General features: G+C 40.1%; 1 protein-coding gene across 1 annotated transcript in view; it reads right to left on the bottom strand.

Moving 5' to 3' along the window:
• Window positions 1–21,971, bottom strand: part of HS2ST1 (heparan sulfate 2-O-sulfotransferase 1) — a 161,464-nt gene extending 139,493 nt beyond the window's left edge. The window contains exon 1 of the mRNA XM_065409556.1: window positions 21,775–21,971. Coding sequence (XP_065265628.1) covers window positions 21,775–21,898 — 124 coding nt within the window. The 5' untranslated portion in view covers window positions 21,899–21,971. The remainder of the gene's footprint in view (window positions 1–21,774) is intronic.

The following is a 21,971-nucleotide window of genomic DNA, read 5'->3' as shown; positions in this document are numbered from 1 at the left end:
GGAACGTTGATCACGTCGGGACAGTCGGGACCCACACATCTCCTTGTAGTCTATTCATTTGGCTGTGTACAAACTCAAGTATGTGCGAATAAGTCAAAATGCCTGGCCATAGTTGCTAAGGAACTGCAAAGATTTCCCAGAAATGAACAAAGGTAAGTGTTGTTTTCGTGATTGAAATCTTTCAAAGGCATTGGACTTCATACATTTACTCATGATGTTTTACCATTTTCCCGCATTTTTTTGCGATGCACAAACTTCCGGTATCCTAATCTGAATGATCTCCTGTTTGCCATTTTGTCAAGTCACGCTGTTAAGCACATTGAAATAGTAACCATATAATAAAAGTATTAATTTTAAATAAACCAATCTGGTAAAAAAATCAATCCCAAAATGTCACTGTCTAGAGGTCTAAAGCGTAAAAGAACAGCGACTTCATTTAAATCTGAATGGCTGGGTGAGACTATAGAGATGGTTACACCGAAGTCACATAGTGTAATGCTTGTTAAACTTTGTGAAATATTCACATATGATGAGGACAACCGAGTGGTTTGTGTATATTGTCGAGATGCCAGAGCTTCGGGAGAATTTTCAACAGGAAGAATGTGGAACGATGTATGGAAGTTGGATTTCTTAAAGCGTCATCTGTCAAGTAAGTCTCATAGATTGTGTAACAAGACTTAGAAACAAAAACCCTTCCTTACGGAGCGGATTGCTTAGCACGATTCTTGAAAGTCCAGCTGAAAAGCAAAGGAGGCAAATTAATCTTGAACGCAAGCGCTCAAACCCAGAAGAAATCAAGGTACTTATTGATAGTGTGTTGTTGGCTATTAAAATGAACAGCTCAATGCTTTCTGTTCAGGATATTATGACCATATGGAAAAGTATGTGCACATACCAGCGAGCTGGAGAAGTAAAAATTATGCTTTTGAATTTCTTGAAATTATCAACTGCATTGTCCAAAATGACCTCATGCATGAAATAGCATTGGCAATGTTTCATACTCTAGCTGTTGATGAAAGCACTGATATATCCATTAACAGATACTTGATACTCTACTTTAAATATAGATCCATAAATTCTGCAGACTATAAAAACTTCGTTTGGTGGGCTATTACGATTGCAAGAATGTGATGCTGTTTCAACAGTGTCTGCAATCAAAGAGTTGTATAAAAAATACCAACTTGATCTAATGAAAATGGTGATGTTCACATCTGATGGTGCCTCCGTGATGTTGGGCGATCTCAATGACGTGGTGGCTTAGCTGAAACGTGATATTCCACACTTAGTCCAGTAACATTACGTTGCACACCAGGAAGACTTGGGGATTTCCGATGCACGGAAAGATGTCAAGCTGATAAGAGACATTGAAACCTTAATGAGAACTGTCTATACAGTGTTCTGTCGGTCATCCAGGAGAAAATTCAAATTTCAGGAAATAGTGGATGCTTCTGAATGTGAGTCAGTGGCTTTCAGGCCACTCAATGAAGTGCGCTGGTTATCTCGGCACTTTGCACTTCGAGCAATTATTCACAACTATAATCCTCTTCTGGAATATTTTGAGCAAGACAAAGATACTGACCCAGTTTCTAAATACTACCACAAAAAGCTGAATACCATGGAATACCGAATAACATTAGAAGTTTTGAATGATGTTTTGTCGGAGCTGGCTTCACTATCCACACTGCTGCAGAAACGGGGCTTTACACCTCTTGAAGCATTCCACCTTGCCCGAGGTAAACTGAACAAGATCAGAAGACAGTACCTTGGAGGTTCAGTCTCATGGAGTGACAAAGTTAAGGCTCTCTTAGATTAAGAGCTCTCAAGAAAATAATGAAATTGATACCAGTTCCATAATAACTTTCATAAATATCTTGTGTGCACATTTGGCAGACAGGTTTCCAGAGGATGAAGTCCAGGAGTGGTCCGCTTTTGATTGTGCAGCAATAGTTAAGTGTGACTTCAATTTTGGAGTTCATCAGATCAAATCCCTAGGTTCAAAATACAAAGATTTTCTTGCTGAAGACATTGGATAGTCAGTCAGTACAATGACTTCAAGTTTGCAGTAGCCAAAAGAATCAAAAGCCAATCGGTTTTAAGTTTCCCGGATATGGTGACATTTGCTCACCAGAACGAACAGTTTCAGGATCTTCCAAAGTTGATGGAGCAGGGAGCACCCCTGATGGAGCACCCCCACGAGCCGAGCACCCCAGCCTTCTGCCCTGCACCCCCCACACCCTCCCCAGCGCTCTGTCCTGACCTCAAGTCGCCCCCAACACCCAGCCTTCTGCCCTGCACCTCCACACACCCCCAGCCCTCTGCCCTGACCTCGAGTCCCCCCAACACCCAGCCTTCTGCCCTGCACCTCCACACACCCCCAGCCCTCTGCCCTGACCTCGAGTCCCCCCAACACCCAGCCTTCTGCCCTGCACCTCCACACACACCCCAAACTTCTAGAGAGAGACCTTCTAAAAAACGTTAACATGTATTACCGGCACGCGAAACCTTAAATTAAAGTGAATAAATGAAGACTCGGCACACCACTTCTGAAAGGTTGCCTACCCCTGACTTAGGATAATATATGAAAGTAACATAAAACTGAAGGGTATCAAAACCCATTCAGCGTTCACAACCAAATACACTCTTCTCCCTTTCTGTACAACAATTATCTAAAACACCCTTTTGCAACATTTCCCCAAACTCCCCTCTGCATTGATCTTATAAGACATTTATCCTGTTTCTATTCTGCTCCAGTCAGAGTCCAAACCTCTTATTCAGATATCACTAAGCCAAAATGTGTAGCCACCCAAATCTGTTCTTTGTTCTTAACAAGTTTTCTTTCAAATAACCTTCATTCTCATGAAATCTGAGTAGGCTATTTCCAACGTTGAAGATCTATTTCATAGAAACACAATCACAAAAACGTCTGTCTGAAAGGGATCCTGAGAAATCAAGTCCACCCTTCTGTGCTGATGCAGGACCAAGTAAACTTAGTCCATCCCTGACAGGTATGTCCCATCTATTCTTAAAAACCTCCATGGTGGGTATTCCACAACGTCCCTTGGAAGCCTATTCCACAGCAGCACTACCCTTATAGTACAGAAGGTTTTCCTAATATCAAACCGAAATTTCCCTTGCTGCGCATTAAGAGCATTACTTTTTGTCCTATCTTTTAGTAGACATGGAAAACAACTGATCACTGTCCTCTTTATAACAATCCTCAACATATATGGAGACTGATACAAGGTCCCCCTCCAGTCTTCTTTTCTCAAGACTAAATGTGCCCAGTTTTTTTACCCTTTCCTCATAGGTCAGGTTTTCTAAACCTTTTATCATTTTTGTTGCTCTCCTCCTCTCCAATTTGTCCATATCTTTCCTTAAGTGTGGTGCCCACAACTGGACACAGTACTCCAGCTGAGATTTCATCAGTGCTGAGTAGAGCAGGACAATTATCTCCCGTGATTTACATATGGCACTATTAATACGCTCCAGAATGACAGACTTTTGGCACTGCATCGCATTGACTCTCATTCAATTTGCGATCCACTATAATCAGCAAATCCTTTTCAGGAGTACTACCACCTAGCCAATTATTCCCCATTTTGTAGATGTGCATTTATTTCTCCCTTCCTAAGTGAAGTATTTTGCATTTATCTTTATTGAATTTCATCTTGTTAAATTCTGATCAATTCTCCAATTTGTCAAGGTTGTTTTGAATTCTATTCCTACCCTTGAAAGTGCCTGCAACCCCTTCCAACTTGGTGTCATCTGCAAATTTTATAAGCATACTCTCCACTCCGTTATCCATGTCATTAATGAAAATATTGACTAGTACCAAATCCAGTTTTGACTCCTGTGGGACCCCATGAGATATGCCCTCCTCGTTTAACAATGAACCATTGATGACTACTCTGAGTATGGTCTTTCAACCAGCTGTGCACCCACCTTATAGTAATTTCATCTAGACTACATGTTCCTACTTTGCTTATCAGAATGTCAGGTGGGATTGTATCAAAAGTCTTACTAAAATCAACTACTTTTGCTCTTCTACTGCTACCCCTCTATCCACCAGAACAATAACCCTATGAAAGAAGGTCATTAGGTTGGTTTGGCATGATTTGCTCTTGACACACCCATGCTGGCTATTCCTTATAACTAGGGACGTCAAGTGGCTAAAAAAATTAATCTTGATTAATCGCACTGTTAAACAATAGAATACCATTTATTTAAATAGTTTTTGATATTTTCTACATTTTCAAAAATATCGCTTTCAATTACAATACAGAATAAAAAGTGCACAGTGCTCACTATTTTTTTATTATAAATATTTGCACTGTAAAAAAAAAAGATAGTATTTTTCAGTTCACCTAATATAAGTACTGTAGTGCAATCTCTTTATCATGAAAGTTGAACTTACAAATGTAGAATTATGTACAAAAAATAACTGCATTCAAAAATAAAACAATGTAAAACTTTAGAGCCTACAACTCTACTCAGTCCTACTTCTTGTTCAGCCAGTTGCTCAAACAATTTTGTTTACATTTGCAACAGACACTGTAAACAAGAAGAGGGCAGCATTATCACTAAAGATTCATATATCCCATCACGCTTCAACCAACATTCCAGAGGACATGCGTCCATGCTGATAGCGGGTTCTGCTCAATAACCATCCAAAGCAGTTCAGACCGACACATGTAAATTTCCATCCATCTGAGTTAGATGCCACCAGCAGAAAGGTTGATTTCTTTTTTGGTGGTTCGGGTTCTGTAGTTTCTGCATCGGAGTGTTGTTCTTTTAAGACTTCTGAAAGCATGCTCCACACCTTGTCCTTCTCAGATTATGGAAAGCACTTCAGATTCTTAAACCTTGGGTCGAGTGCTGTAGCTATCTTTAGAAATTTCACATTGGAATTTGGTACCTTCTTTGTGTTTTGTCAAATCTGCAGTGAAAATGTTCTTAAAATGAACAACATGTGCTGGATCATCAGTAGAGATTGCTATTACATGAAATATATGGCAAAATGCAGGTAAAACAGAGTAGGAGACATACAATTCTCCCCCAAGGAGTTCAGTCACAAATTTAATTAATGCGTTTTTTTTTTTTAAAAACGAATGTCATCAGCATGGAAGCATGTCCTCTAGAATGGTGGCCAAAGCATGAAGGGGCATACGAATGTTTAGCATATCTGGCACATAGATACCTTGTGATGCCGGCTACAAAAGTGCCATGCGAACACCTGTTCTCACTTTCAGGTGACATTGTAAATAAGAAGTGGGCAGCATTATCTCCCATAAATGTAAACGAACTTGTTTGTCTTAGCAATTGGCTGAACAAGAAGTAGGACTGAGTGGACTTGTAGGCTCTAAAGTTTTACATTGTTGTTTCTGCGTGCAGTTATGTAACAAAAAAATCTACATGTGTAAGTTGCACTTACACAATAAAGAGATTGCACTACAGTACACCTCTACCCCAATATAATGCGGTCTGATATAACGCGAATTCGGATATAACGCGGTAAAGCAGCGCTCCGGGGGACGGGGCTGCTTTACCTCATTGTATCCGAATTCGTGTTACCGCAAGCGGTTCCTCTGCGCCCCCCCATTACTTGCTGCGGCCCTCCCCGGGGCCCCCTCACCTCAGCTCACCTCCGCTCCACTTCTCCCCTCTCCCTCCCAGGCTTGCCGCACCAATCAGCTGTTTAGCGCGGCAAGCCTGGGAGGGAGGAGAAGCGGAGCTGAGCGGTGTGCTCGTGGGAGGAGGAGGAGCGGAAGTGAGCTGGGGCAGGAGCGGTTCCTCTGCGCCCCCCCCCTTACTTGCTGCAGCCCCCTGCCCCAGCTCACCTCTGCCTCCGCCTCCTCCCACGAGCGCTCCTCCCACAATCAGCTGATTGGCACGGCAAGCCTGGGGGGGGGGGGAGCGGAGCTGTGGCGCGCTCATGGGAGGAGATGGAGCGGAGGTGAGCTAGGGCGGGGGGGTCCCGGGGAGGGCCGCAGCAAGTAATGGGGGGGGGGCACAGAGGAACCACTCCCTGCTCCAGCTCATCTCTGCCTCCTCCCGAGTGCGCCGCCGCTGCCCCCCTTCCAGGCTTGCCAGGCCAAACAGCTGATTGGCCTGGCAAGCCTGGGAGAGGGAGGGGGGAAGCTGGGGCAGGAAGCAGTAAAAGCGGTTCCTCTCTCTACCCCGATGTAACGCGGTCTCACCTATAACACGGTGAGATTTTTTGGCTCCCGAGAGGCGCGTTATATCGGGGTAGAGGTGTACTTGTATGAGGTGAATTGAAAAATACTATTTCTTTTGTTTGCTATTTTTACAGTGCAAATATTTGTAATAAAAAAATAATATAAAGTGAGCACTGTCAACTTTGTATACTGTGTTGTAATTGAAATCAATATATTTAAAAATGTAGAAAAATCAAAAATATTTAATAAGTTTCAATTGGTATTCTATTGTTTAACAGCGCAATTAAGACGACGATTATTCGCGATTAATTTTTTTGAGTTAATCGCATGTGTTAACTGCGATCAATCGACACCCCTACTTATAACCCTATTATCCTCCAGGTTCTTACAAATTGATTATTAATTTGTTTCAGTATCTTCCGGGTATTGAGTTAGACTGACTGGTCCATAATTGCCCAGGTCCTCTTCCCCTTTTTAAAGATAGGTATTTGTTTGCCCTTCTCCAGTCCTCTGGGACTCATATGTGCTCCATGATTTCTTAAAGATCATTGCTAATGGTTCCAAAACTGCTTCAGCTAGTTCCTTAAGTAGCCTAAGATGAATTTCATCAGGTCCTGATGACATGAATACATCTAATTTGCGTAAGTATTCTGTAAGCTGTTCTTTCCCTATTTTGGTTTGCATTCCTTCCCTCTTGTCAATATTAACTCTATTGAGTATCTAGTCACCATTAACCTTTTTAGTGAAGACTAGAGGCAAAATAGACAAACATCTCAGCCTTCTTGGTGTCATCAGTTATTAGCTCTTTCCCACTAACTAGAGGACCTAGAATTTCCTTCATGTTTCTCTTGTTCTTAACATAGTTAAAAGACAATAAGAAGCAGATCTTTATGTCCCTTGTTAGGTGTAACTTTTGTGCTTACCCTTTCTGATTTGTCTCTACATGCTTATGCTATTCTTTTGTATTCTTCCTTAGCAAATTTGTCCATGTTTCGACTTTTTTTTTGTAGGATTCCTTTTTCATTTTCAAGTCATTAAAGAGCTCCTGCTGTAGTCATATTAGCTTCTTACTATTCTTCCTATCTTTCCTTTGCATCAAGATAGTCTGCAGTCGTGCCTTTACTATTGTCTCCTTGACAAACTGCCAGATCTCCTGAATTCCTTTTTCCCTTAGATTTTCACCCCATGGCACTTTACCTACCAATTCTCGGAGTTTGTTAAAATTTACTTTTCTGAAGTCCATTATCCTTGTTCTGTTGCTTTCATTCCTCCCTATGTGTACAATCATGAAATCTATTATTTTATCATCACTTTGCCTTCCACCTTCAGATTGGCAACCAATTCCTCCATATTGATCAGAATCTACTACAAAATGGCTGTCCCTCTGGATACTTCCTCCACTTTCTGAAACAAAAAATTGTCCCCAACACATTCCAAGAACTTATTGGAAATTTTGTGTTTTGCCATATTACTCTTCCAACAAACATCTGGGTAGCTAAAGCTCCCCACTACTAACAAGTCTTGCATTTTGCATAGTTCCATTATTTCTTCTAGAAATGCCTAATCCACCACTTCTTCCTTATTTTGTGGTCTGTAGTAGACTTCCTACCATGACATCACTCCTATTTTTTACCCCTTTAAACTACACCCAGAGACTTGACTGGTCTGCCTCTCACCTCTTTCTGAACCCCAGAACAAGTGTCTATCTCCTTGACACATAATGCAACATGTCCTCCCTTTTAATCCTGCTTGTTCTTCCTGAACAAGCTATACTCTTCTACACCAATATTCCATAGCTGAGAAAGGAAAACTGGTCTACTGGTAATAATGCTAGCCTGGAACTCAGGAGAGCCAGGTTTAATTTTCTACTCTGCCACAGACTTCCTGGGTGTCTTTGGGTGAATTACTGAGTTTCTCCTTACCTCAATTCATCTTCTGCAAAATGGGGATACAGGGTATTCCAATCAATCAATCAATGAGTGTGAGGTGCTAAACACTACGATACTGGGGCCCACAAGTATTTTAGATAGCTAGTTTTCATACACTCATACAATACACCATAAAAACCCAAACTAAAAAAATGAAAAAGTTTTGCAACATCCCTATCACTGAATGTTTGTGTGCTTCTAGTCGATACTCCAAGAAAGAAATCAGACTCAAAATTTAATTTAATTTAGTTCCAAATTCTACATGCAAAACTAATCCATAAACCCAATTATTCATGAGGGGAAAAGCACAACATGGTGCTAGCCTTCCACAAGGTGCTTTTAAGTAGCTATGATATTTTTATGATATAAATAGTTTATGACGGCTATCAATGGAATTTGAATCAGAAACATGTAGCATCATAAGTAAAGCCATTTATTTGGGGAATAAAAGATAGATTTACATGGGTATGAAATGTGGGAATGTCCATAAGCAAAAGAGTTTTGTCCTTATTCAGGCAGTAATTTGCTTATATAATGTAAATTAAGGCATCTGAAAAATGGTCCCCATACTTAAACTAACATCAAACATATTAAATAGTCCCAATATTGCTATAAACAAGTTACATATTCTAAAACTGAATAATGTAGGAGAACAAAGTCTGAACCTAATTCTGGATGAAAATATTGGACTTAAGATACTTCAGACCATGCAGCCAGCATACACATGTGGAGTCAGGCCCTAGACATACACAAGCCAAAAGGACAGAACTTCTAAAATGTGTCAGGATTGGTTCAGGGGCAGTGGGTGTCATCCATAAAAGGATGGACTGAAAGCGGGCCTCTTCCTGTTCTGCCCATACCACCATCACTTTGCTTTTCAGCAGTTCGTAAGAGCTTCCCACTCCTCCTTCCTTCCTCTGGACAACAGATACCACCTACCCTCACCCTTTCTATTTACTCTTCTAGTTTTTTCCCCCTATATTCACCCGATAAGATTCCCCAGATGTTCTCTCCCTATGGGTCACTGGCCAGAAACATGTGCTGCCTCAATGGTTTGGTCAGCAAATCATATGGTGGGATCAGCTGATGCCTTGGAGCTATGAGCTGCAATGTCTGATTCTCCTACCCCAGTGTCTCATCATCCACCTTAGGGACAACAGTATGATTAAGACTAGGGCTCCTCCTCCACCTGAAACAGGATTGGGCAATTCTTAACCCCTTCTTTCCACTGATTGTGCTGTATGGTCTGAGATGCTGCCATGCAAATGACAGAGGACACACATATCCACCAGGCAGTAAGGACATTAGCTGATTAAGCTAAAAGTCAGACCCTGAAGCCCAAAAGTATTTCCTATGACAACACTGAACTCTTTCATCATGATGATGGGCAGTTCTGAAACACAAGAACTTATACGTTTAACATGAACACTGTCACAGTTCAGGTCAACAGCACCTGTATTCCCTATTTATGGTTCAGCAATGACACCCACTCCAGGCTGCTCAGCCATCACCTCTCTTGGGTGGAGGTGCATCTCTCTGCATTCCCACCAGACTACACAGTTCACTGACTACACTGTGATATCCCCAGCAAAAGACAGTCTACCTAACAAGGCCTACTTTGCTCCTCTCTTCAGAGATGGTACACAGTGTAATTGCCACAGTTAAGTTACTGCACCGTTCTTTCTGCACCGTTCTTTCTAAGCAAGCACATTTATCTTTAAGGTAAAAGCATTACAGTGAAAACATACTAAAACCAATAAAATAACCCACACGCATGCTAGTATGCTTACCAGATCGCACGGCCCCATCTCCACAAGCATGATGGTCAGTGCCAGTCCTTCCAACCCTTCCCCTAAGGACTGGGGCCCTCCTCTGGGACAGAAGATCCTGTCCGTATGCTGGATCAGAAAGAAGGCCCCGAGTCAGTTTAAACTCAGGTTATTTATCCAAAAGTCCTTTCTTTGTCTGTAGGTCTCAGGAGCATCCAGTTTGAACCAGTGAACCTCTCTCCAGGTGGTGGTAGCACTCTGGAGTTGTTACAACTGAGTTTATTTGCCTAACTACCCCCTACTGTACTTAGTTCCTGGAGGCCTGTGGTCCATCTCCTCCACAAAATTACATACAATCCCTTAGTAGCAATAAAAATTTGCATTTTTAGATCAACTCGTAAAAAACTTAATTCAATAAAATGCTACTCAATTCATTAAGATTTGTCCAGGATACTGTCATATCTGTCACAAACATTTCCACATGTATTGAGAAGAGGTGATCTAGTATGCTGCTGGGGTATCCAGCTAAGCTTAAAGCTAGTAGCATTGGTAAATTTTGGCAGCAAGTGTGCAGATCCATTTTATCAAGGAAGTGACAGGGGTGAGGGCTGATTCAACGCAAAAGGTCAGGAGGCTGTGGTCAAGCACTTTCACTATGATTTAAGCTCTGAGAAAAAGGGTTGGATTCATTATACTAACAGATTAAATGATTTCTTTAGGAAAGTGTCTGCCCAGGATTCTGGGCTGTGAGCAGAAGCTCTAATTCAGCCTTGATTTTAATTAGATGGTTTAAATCAATAGGATTATATTATGTTTGGGATTTCAGCATCAAAAGGCAGGCAAGTTAGTGACAGCCTGAAGCAGATGTTACCTGCCCTCCCCCCATTTCGCTGTTGCAAGGACAAGTTGCCCTCAGAAGTTATCCTATTTAAGTTTGTATGTTTAAATAAGGTTGCAGCCATCTGGCCAAATTCCAGGTATGTCTGTCTTTATTGACCCCTGCCATTAACAACGCTTTATCTTTCATTTATGACTGAAAAATAAGGGCAAGCATTTCATTTCCCAGAAATGTTAAACTATGCCAACACCATCCCGTTGAAAAATACTTTTTTTTGCCAAGTTAAACATTAAAATGTATACAAATAAATAGCACCACTTTTCAAACAAGCTGACTACCAACATTTTAACAGCATTCTGACAAGGTTTTTGTACACTTGACACAAATTACAACATTAACTACAAGTTACACATATTTTCACAAACAGATAGTTTTTTGGATCAGCTAAGTGGCAGTATGTGGAAGCTTTGACATTTAGAAGTCTTCTACTTTCTAAAGTGGTGCCAGAATTGTCAGACAAGTCATGCAATCCCAGAAGGCAGGATAAGCGTGGCCAGAGTAATTCTAAGAGCGATTCGTGGTTGCCATTCGGTAGATATGGAAATGACTGGCTCATGAACTGTTCAACTGTCCAGTTAGCTTCAACAGCGAGGGGCTGAAACATACTCATCTCTCCCACCTCCTTGATGTGATAAATACTCTTTCACTATGAGCCCAAATTAATATATTATGCTACTTCTACAGCAAACAAGCATCCTTTTTAATAAATTCTTTTACATTTTTGTAATTAAGCTAGTACATTTTAGTTAAAGTATAAGCAACTGTTCTATCTAAATAAAGTCCAATTATAAGTAATGTACTAAGGCACAGTACTTGCTACACTGTCAAGGACAATTAAACAAGATTCCTAACATTGTTTTGAGTGATTGGTTTACACTAAATTGGCTGCATCTTATTTAAGGAAATAAAGGGATTTAAAAATACCTCTAAGAACAGTAAAATATGTCAGATTTTTATACAACACTAGAGTAGGAAGAGTTCATTTGCCCCAACCTTAAAAAAATTATTTAAGCTTCAAAAGGGGCTTTTTGTTATATATTTGTACGGTGCTTAGTATAATAAGGTCCTGATTCATGATTGGGGCCCCAAGTGTTGCAACACCACCAATTACAAAATAATAATTGCAGCACCTAAAATTAGATTTAAAATATTTCATTGTCCTCAAGCTTTCACTTGCAACATACCTTTTCAAAAAAGGGGGTTCAATAATGTTGACAGAGTTCTTTAAACTGTGCATTTGATGAAAGATGCTCAATTAGCAGCCCCAAAGAAACAAGTCTTCTATTTATCCATGTAACAGATCCTGTACAAACAGCAGAATACAAGTTTCTTACTCTATCTAGCCAACATATCTCAACCTTGGCCTGGAGGGATCACCTTCAAGGGTAAGAAAATAATTCAATTCTTGACTTCTCTGCTGAGTCTGCCAATCTGGTGGTGAATTTTGCAATTTGGACCCTGGACTGTGAACAAGCTTATTTCACATAGGCTACTAAATAATCAGATAGTAACAACTTCAAGTCACTACTATCCTGAGCAAGATTAAGCCCTCTCTTTTCTACCTTTCCCCGCATTTTGTCTGATCTTTTCCTCTCCTCTTCGCTTCAGGCATTCCTTTCTTTCTTCCTCCTTTTCATTCTCCCCAATGTCTGTTACAGCTGTCCCCTTGCTGCATTCCTTTTTTCTCCTCTCCTTTCTGTTTGTCCTGTGTGGCCGCCCCTCCCGGCCATTGTGCTAACTAAAGTCACAGCCCTATTCATAGGAATGGCTTGTACAGACTAACTGGAGCCATTGCTCTGCCTAGGGAGGGGGCTTCTTGCTTCTTTGTTTGGTTCCTTTGTTCAGACCCGGGCTCGGTGTGGGGGGCGCTGCCCAGAAATGCAAGACCTGAAGTGGCCAACTAATTAAGCATATGAGTCATACCTGTGGCTCAGAACATGCCCAGGCATGCCCATGCTTACCTGCAGCCTTTCCCTGCCTTCTCTCCTCCCCTGTATCAAGAGGAGCCAATCAAAAGTACTGGTGGGAAACTGCCTGAGTTTGCCTTTAAAGCCGGACATTTTCTGATCAGACCTCGGAGAAGGTCCTTGCTTTGCCACCTGGTCTGATCAGCTAGGGGGTCTTTGGGGGGCCTCTCCCCGCTCTCGTTTGTTTTTGAGCGTACCCCCGTTTTTAAACTCCCCTTCCACGAACAACGAATTTGTGCCTGGAGATCTCCTGATTATTGTAAGCAAATCAAGTCCTCTCTCCATCCTCCGATGCTACTGCCGTTCCTGTCTCTGTGCTTGCTGCTGTCCTGGGGATTGGTAAGAACTCCCTCTTGCAAACTCCCCCTGTCCTAGCTGCTGGCTTTGTTTCCCCAGCAGACAGACTCAAGCTAACTCCTTGGTCTGTATCTGTAATCTGTTTCTGGCTCCGCAGCGCCTTTGCTGCTAGAAATAAGCCTGTGCCACTGCTAGGCTGTGCCTTCCTGGACTGTATCCTGGGCTGCTGGCTTGCAGCCACCCCACTGCTGCGGCCACCACTAGCCCCCCCCCCCCCCCCGGGCTGTACCCTGGGCACACACCACTCTGCCCTCTGGAACTGCTCCCCCTCCCGATCAAAGAAGTGGCAGGGAGTGTAAGGTGCACCTATTAGAATCAGGTTCTTAGTCCAGATAAGTTGTAATTTCATTTTGCATAGCTGTGGTTAAGTTAGGTTTAAAGAATTGTTTGTATTGTGCTCTGTAAGTTAGGTTTAAAAAATTGTTGCATTGTGTTCTGTTACTTGCTAATTTGTGTAGTCTTGGTTAAATTAGATCATAGATAAGATTTTGCTGTGTTCTGTATAATTGTGGTTAAGTTTGTCTTCCCACTACCCCCCCCCCCCCCGAGCTTGCCTGTGTCTCCCCCCGAGCTCCCCAGTCACTCGTTGCATTCTCTCTGCTGTTTAAACTTGCAGCCTGTCTGCTCTCTGTGTCTCCCTGAGTTTAAATCTCCCTCCGCAGCGCCTCTGCCTTTGGTCTCCGCTCCACCACGTGCTCCTCTTCCCCCATCCCCCAACCTCATTCCTCTACCACTGCCTTTCTCTCTCTTTCTCTCTCTTTTAATCCCTTCCCCCACGTGCTCACCCCGCTCCTACTGCTGCCAAACCTCAATTGTATTACTAAAGTCTAGCATAAACCCCCATTGGTTACCCTTTTCCTTTCTAACACACCTCACATTTTATATTTACACCACTGTGACATATTTTTACCTAGAGTTGTTGGTTATTTAACACATTTTACCCATAACTGTTAGTTGGTTATATGCTGCTGTGACACACCCTTTACATAGAAACTGTTAGCTACCTGTTAGATTTATACTTCAGTGTTAATTGGTTACCAACTGTATTGTACCCCACTATTGAAACCCCCTATCCTATTTACTAAAAGAAACCCCTCCCCAATTGTCTACCTTAACAAACCCCATACCCCTCACTATTGAATTTTCCCTGTTTTTACATTTTCTTAATAAAGTTTATTTTGCACCCCACCAGTGCAGTAGTTGTCCCCCAAGATCCCCTACCTGCTGGCAGGGTCACCCAACTCCTAAAGTGCTTCTAACATTTGCATTTCGAGTGTCCAATGAATTTCTTGTATCTAAGAACAGAAGAGACAAGAAATAAAAAAGACAATCTTCGATTATGATTGCAAGACCAGGGTTCAGTATCATTGGGAATAAACTCTGTTTATGAAACAGATTCCATTAGTGTCTTCTGATACAAGAGCCCCCAAGACTACAATCTAGACAAGTTGTGGGCAACCTGTGGCCTGTCAGGGTAATCCGCTGGCAGGCCACGAGACAATTTGTTTACATTGACCGTCCGCAGGCACAGCCACCCGCAGCTCCCAGTGGCCATGATTTGCAGTTCCGACTGGAAACTGCCATACCTGCGGACGGTCAATGTAAACAAACTGTCTCACGGCCCACCAGCGGATTACCCTAACTGGCCGCAGGTTGCCCACCTCTGATCTAGACCATAAAAGAGACCTTTTACATATTCCCTGGAAGAACTGAAGAATATTGGAAACAATTCCAGTTCAGATCGAATTTTGCTTTTCATATCAAGCAGCAAAATGCACTCACTTGTACACACAGGTTTTTTTTGTACATCACTGATGTCTTAATATTTTCTTATATATAGCCTTTATTTCTCAATTCCTAGCTCTAGTCAGGGTAGACTGATTTAAATCAAACAAATTAAATTAACAAGCAGGAAACCCTGATTTAAATAATCAATTTTAGTTATTTTCCCCCAAAAAAGTTCATTTCATTAGTTGGTAACCATTAAAACATGTTATTTGTAACAAAATAAAGCCTATTAAATTTGGTGCTTCTGTTTGCTAATCAAGAGGATAAATGCATATAGATATAATGTAAGTAACTATATAATTTAAATTATATTTATTCAGATTCTTAATTTTTACACTGTTAGAAAATGGTGAATGATGCATCTTTTATTTAATAAATGATGATATTTTACTTGTAGTTTGTGTCAAGCTCTATTTGGATGGAAATTCAATTAAAATGCACAAAAACAGCATTTTATTTTTTGTTAATAAAACTACCTTAAAAGTGCTAATACATAAGGGAAAAAGTTTATGAAAGCATGTTTTGCATTTAAAAGTGATTTATTCAACAAAAGGAAGTAGTATCTGTAGCTAGTGAATTTAAATGATTGTTTCAGGTCCCAATGTCATTTAAGATTTTAGAACTAGTAGATCCCATCCCTTCATACACAGTTGTTATTCTTAGATTGAAAGTGGAAAACAAGCTGGTGCCAGGTGCTTAGCCAGTAACTGCCACTAGTTCAGTGGTCTGATTTTTTTTTAAATCTTGACACCAAACATGCACTGTTTAATATTTTTAATTAAATTAAAATTGTCTTAATAGATTATAATAAATTTAGGCCTTAATATAGGTTGTCTCATTCAAATTTAATTTTACATAGATTTGGTTTTAAAAAATAAACCGGTCTTTAATTGATTAAAAATTGATTTAAATAAAAAACTGTTGTTTTTTTTAAATAAACTATTTTAATCTATCCTACTTCTAATGCTATACTTGAAGCATTAGTCTTGTTACATCGAAGTGAAAAAGTAAGCCTAGGAGTGAAGCTTCAGCTCGTCAAGAAAGTCTTTACCCAAGCAGTGTTAAATTAGGCTTCAAGATAAATTGAGGATTCAGTGAGAAGTTAACCTGCACTGAAGCACCTGGAGGAGCCTCCAAGTTGCCTGAAGGGTATTAAGAACAGAACCTTCAACAAAACACAAAACATGAGAATATTACAATATTCCTTTTCTATAATTATCACCATCAACATTACCAGAATTTTCATGAAGACAGCCTTAAAGAAAATCAAGCTTCACAGAAGAGGTGGTTGTTCTGTTTTAGGTTCAACAAAAAAAATATGAAATAGATTTCTGTAAATACTTCTGCATCTGCACTCAGATGACTCTAAGCTCCTGAAAACTTTTACTGTTGACCATGGTCAGTGACCGTTTCCTTCTCAAGAATGGTAGAAGGGGAAAAGCTTCTCCAGTAGGGGAAAGAACAGAATAGTGTAACTCTGGATGTATACTTGTCACATACATGGTCAATGCTGCACCTTCTTATATATGGGCAACCACCTACACACATCTAAAAAGGAGGTCTCTAATGTATTACTAGGCCCCAGAATTCACCAAAGAATTGTACTACAGAATTTAAACGTTTTATTTATTTACATTTCTAGTCCTTATGGTTGTGAATAAACTCAAATATGAACAGTGTAACCAATAAAGCAATGTCTTTGGGATCATGTACAGAAGGCCTAAAATGGTAGCTGTAAGAGGTGTTTAATGACCCACCATTCATAGTGATGTGGGTGTAAATTACTGAAAATATTAACAATGTAAGTAATGTTGTTAACTTGAAATACCAATACTTTTAGCAGAAACATTAAACAAATGTGCTTATCCCAAGCCTTCCCTGGTGCCAAAAACATAAATGGCCTCCATCCAAACACCACAACCTACAGCTTTCGCCTAACAAATTCTAAGTTATCAATACATTGTACATACAACATTTTACATTGACAACTGAAAATTATGGGGCAGATAAAAATTTTAATATAGAAATAAACAAATTGTGTGTTGATTTTATTTTTCATATTTAATTCCATAAACCTCCATTTTTAATTCTGCTAGATCTGCCACAGAATTTTGAGTCTGATGTACAAATGTGTCATACAATTTATGTCCCGTTAGCCAAAGAGTACAAAAAGCTTTTAACATAAGGTTATTCTGGAGCTCAAAATATTATGAATCAGCAGAGACTTACTACAGTAGCTTGGAGCTTAAAATGACAGAAGGGAGAAGCACTGTTTTGAATTTCAGCTTGAAGAATCAGTATGATGTGTTTCACATCCCCTTCAAAAGTAAAGGGCATGGAATACTGTGCTACTCCTACTGACCCATTCAGTAAGAATTCAACACAGGTAATTTTGTCAGCCCATTTCATAAGATTCTTGCTGCAAATGGGTGGAAATGCCACAAGGATGCTCTACCAACGTCTGTAGGTCACAAATCCAGCAATGCCAAAAACAGAATCAGTTACAGAAAAATATGTTTAGAAATAAATCCAAGCAAGAACTGTGTACGTAATGGCATAGCCACGTATTCAAAATCTCAGACTAGACTCTTTTGGATGGTCAATGGCGCTCTTGCCCTCAACAAAACACATCACTGCTCATACTTGATCTCACTGTTGCCTAAAATGTATGCCTATATACACAATGGGGCAATCTGTTCCTAGCTCAGTCACTATATCACAGCAGCATTATACAGATGGGTATGAGCCACATGACCCAATTCCTGCTGGAATGCAGGAAACAATAAGCACCTTTCCCTTTAAGGATGATCAAATAAAATGTGCACTATCGGTCAGTCAATATTAAAGTGAAATTAACTCTTTGTTAATAAATGTTTTATGAACATGTTGGAGTCAGTTGGTAGCACCATCATTATGTAATAGCTGCCAAATATGGGTACAGAGTGGGAAACTTAACAATATTATAGGATGGCCCAGGGAATAAATCCAGTTATAAACTCTGAGTTGATTTTGGCAGAAAGTAAAGAGAGGCTTACTTCAAAGTCATGTTTTATCTTCACAGAACAAAGTTAGAATTCAATCTTCTTACTAAATAGTTTATAAATCAGATTTAGATATGCTTAGTTAGAAAATTGCAACAACAAATTAAGTTTTGTCATAAATTTTAGAGAATAAATAAATATATTTTAAAAATGTTTTCTATAAAATTACAGATTATAATCAGGATTACTGGTTATATGTTAATACCCCACCCAAAGAGGTACCTGAACCTGGGTTTTGACACCAGAAATACTCTAGAGAGACACAATTGTTTTCTTTATTCTCTACTTGATCTGCTCAATTAGCAAAAATAAATCCTATTTTCTCAACAATTAACTAAATTTCACAAGAAAAAACAAGATTTCCCAGGGTAGTTTGGGGCAGGAAGCAATAGTAAATCATTTTCATATTCAATTATTCCCTTAATAAATATGGGATTCTAAAAAGGTTTGCTATTCTGTCCGCATGAAACAATAAGACAGAAGCCCCTTGAAAAATAAGAATCCTGAGACCAACTTCTCTGATATTAAAGCAATACTTTATTTTTATTTTTTTAACTGAAAAAGATTTCCCTTACTTAAGAAACAAGTGTTGCCCATGGTGGGCTCATCAGTTATTCAAAAGAAAACGTCAAACCAAGTTCACAATAGCACTATTTAAACATTTTTAAAGGCAACATTAGGAGCATAGCAATCTGAATAATAAAGGGGGAATTTAGCCACAATGTGAGAAAAGCAAATGCCCATTGCAAATTAACTTCTGAAGTCCTTAAAGAGGTAAAAATTATACATAATAGTGACTTTGGAATTTAGCTGCAAGAATGAATGAATTATACTTGCAAGAAAATAAAACTGTCCCTTTTTCTCTTTCTCCCATAAAGATGCACCCATTTCTCATTTCATGTGAGTTATTTTATATTAATCCTGAATCAGAGTGAAAATCTTGTTGCAATATAGAAACCAATGGAGCTTGCATGTCAGGGAATCCTGTTCCATCAGAAAGTATCAGGAAATGCTGTTTTATGAGTTTTGCTCATAAGACTCTGTAGAACTATTTTCTGCTAACTGTTCCATTAAAGTGACATACTGTAGTTTGAGTCAGAATGTAAGTCGTGCAGTTATTCATTTCTACATCCCATCAAGACATGGTTTCTCATGTGATATATTATGTACATATAATTCAATAATATGGGACTTAAACCAAATTACATATTGTTTGTACCATGTTAAGAGCAATATTTAATGTCACAGACTACTTTCATAGGCCTTTCAACTAAATTGCAGTCATTATTCTAAGCAGTCCATGGAATCACTAGTCTTTCCACACACACACCCTTCTTTTTCTTTACGTTCACTCCTCTAAACCAAGTGCATCGGGCCAAAATTGATTAGTTTAATTTAGTGAAACTACGTTCTCTGTATCACAGTTGGATGGAAATAGTACTAACAGATACAGAACGTTTCTAAAATGAAGACAAAGTTATCAATTTCAATTTATTTCTTTTAACATGCACAAAAAATAAGGGGCACCTTTTGGTGGACATCACTGTAGCAACAGGTCTTTCATACAAAGGTACTACATAATCAAGATTAAAAACACACATGATCTAACATAGTGTTAAACCCATATAGAATAATTCAACACTAAAAATAAAAAGCCCTAGCTTCTCCTCCCACACAAACTTTGGCAGCCACTAACAAGTTCATTATAAGGCAGATTTTCCAATTATATTTTAATATCAAAGCTCAGAATCAGAGTTTAAGCATTCTTAAAAAATAAAAACAGCATCATCAAAACAGTGATAGGATTCTTTTCTTGAGGCAGACTGAGCTGTATATTTCAATCCTCTAAATATGTAACTTAATCATGTCCAGTGCATATCTATTAAGGAGGAGCACAGGGTTGGGAAATCTTACCAGCAATACTCTTTACTCTCACATTGCATTACATTAATCCTTTTGTGGCAGGACTTGGATTTTCCTGTATGACATCCATTGCCAGCATTAGATGCACTTAAACCACTGGCACCGAACAATTACAAATAGACTTGCACAAAACTCAACTAAACCTCGACTGCTCTATCAACAATATCTGCTCAAAATAGTCTATGATTCCATAACAAGTATTTCCCTTTTTCACATAACACCATTGCTTAAAATATTTAAACTATGAAAAAACACAAAATCACCCTTCAAATATTAGTAACTTTTAGTTGAATAACTATAGCTGAAGAAGATTCAGACCGCTCATCCAGTCAATCACTACCTTCTTACAGGACACTAACTTCCATTACCTAATCCAGATAACAAATCATGTCTAATATGTGTTCATCATTTTGACCATTACTCTGATTTCATCTCTTTCATAGGCTTGCAACATTAAACTTCTCATTGCACTCAAAATCCATTTCTAGTCTTATTGCTAGTAAGAACATTGTATATTCATTCCTTTTTTTCTTGGATTAATCCATAAACATTCAAATATTAAGAATTTTACCACAAATTACTAATATTGAGCAGATTAGGCAATTAGAAACATGGGCTGAACTTGTTCTCAGCCCATCTCACCATGCCTAGGTATTTCTGGGGTCCCACTGCTCGCCAATTACAACTCTTAGGTAAATGAACTTTATTGGCCTTGAAATGGCATTTCCTCATTTTGATTAGGTTTAAACCGATGCTTGTTGGTTCTGTAGTCTGACATTTAATGTACACATGAAGTAGTAAAGTGTTATTTTAGCAGAGAAATCACAACTGAAAAGTGAAACTTTTTTTACAGGAAAAAACAATTGTATATGGCAGTTATTAGGACGTACTTTTATACTGTTTAACTACTGTTTCATAACAGAGCATATGAGGCTAGCAATAACCACCACCACCACTTGCTAAATAGAAGTATTTAAAACCTGTGTTCAGGAAGAGTAAAACAAATCATGTGAATTTATAATTACAGTGATTTAAGATGATTTTCACCAAACATACATGTTTTAACTATAATTATCTTCTGTATTTTCCTTTGTTATTATGTCAAAATAAAGGCGATTAGGCTAAATATGTGCAGCAGCACACGGAGGAGGAAGCAGAGCTGCGCTTGCTTCAGGTATCACTGCTGCACTTCAGTCTCCAACTGCATCTCACACAATACACACAGAGGCCAGCAGCTGCTAATAGCACAATACTGATCTTTAACTTTCCTTTCCCTTTCTGACAAAATGTGCATTTAGATTCTTTATAACTATATATTTTCCCCAAACACCAATCTCTCATTGGCTTCACGATCCTGCATAATGTGCATACAAATGCATAATGTGCATACAAACTCAAAGGTCACGTCTGCTTCCTCTACTGTTTACAACCTCTTTTGCAGGGTCCCCCAAATCATATCGTTCAAGTTACTTATAATTTCCAGACATGTAAACACAAGGGCCATCTGGGAGAAGAGGGGTTGTGTTCCCATATCCCACATTAGTGGGTTCAACATATGAAAGGGGGGGGGTTACGCTTTCCAATTCCTCATCCTCCGTATACTGCTCCAGATTTGTGCACTGCCATCTCTCCCCTTCCCCGCCACCTCCACCTTTGTTCACTGCACCCTTCCCTCTCAGCTCTGTGCGGTATCCACCCGGCACACACCCCCATATGTGCATAGTCCCCGTACCTCACCTATGCCCCCTTCCCGCCTCAGCGCTTCTGGTCCTTGGGCCTCGTCCCTCCTCTGAGCTTGTCGCCCGGCTCTCCCCCAGCCCTGTCCCCCAACCGCAGCAATAGCCCCAGCACCAGCCCTTCCCCTCCATCACCCCCTCCCCACCTCTCTCTCCCAAGTGCCCCCAGGCCCTGGCCCTCTCGCACTCACCGAGCTTGCCGCGGGACTCCTCCAGCTTCTGGATCTGGTTCTCCAGGAAGAGCACGGCCACCCCGAACGTCAGCACCGCCAGCAGCTGCAACTTGGGCGGCAGCATAATCCTGAGCAGCCCCATGAGCAGCAGCAGCAGCGCCGCCCGCCCGGGATCACGACATAACGTGGGGCCCGGCCGGAGAGGCCGAAGGGAG

This window comes from Emys orbicularis, chromosome 8 (assembly GCF_028017835.1).
Source record: "Emys orbicularis isolate rEmyOrb1 chromosome 8, rEmyOrb1.hap1, whole genome shotgun sequence".
Taxonomy (NCBI): domain Eukaryota; kingdom Metazoa; phylum Chordata; order Testudines; family Emydidae; genus Emys; species Emys orbicularis.
This window is presented reverse-complemented; position numbering and strand designations above follow the sequence as displayed.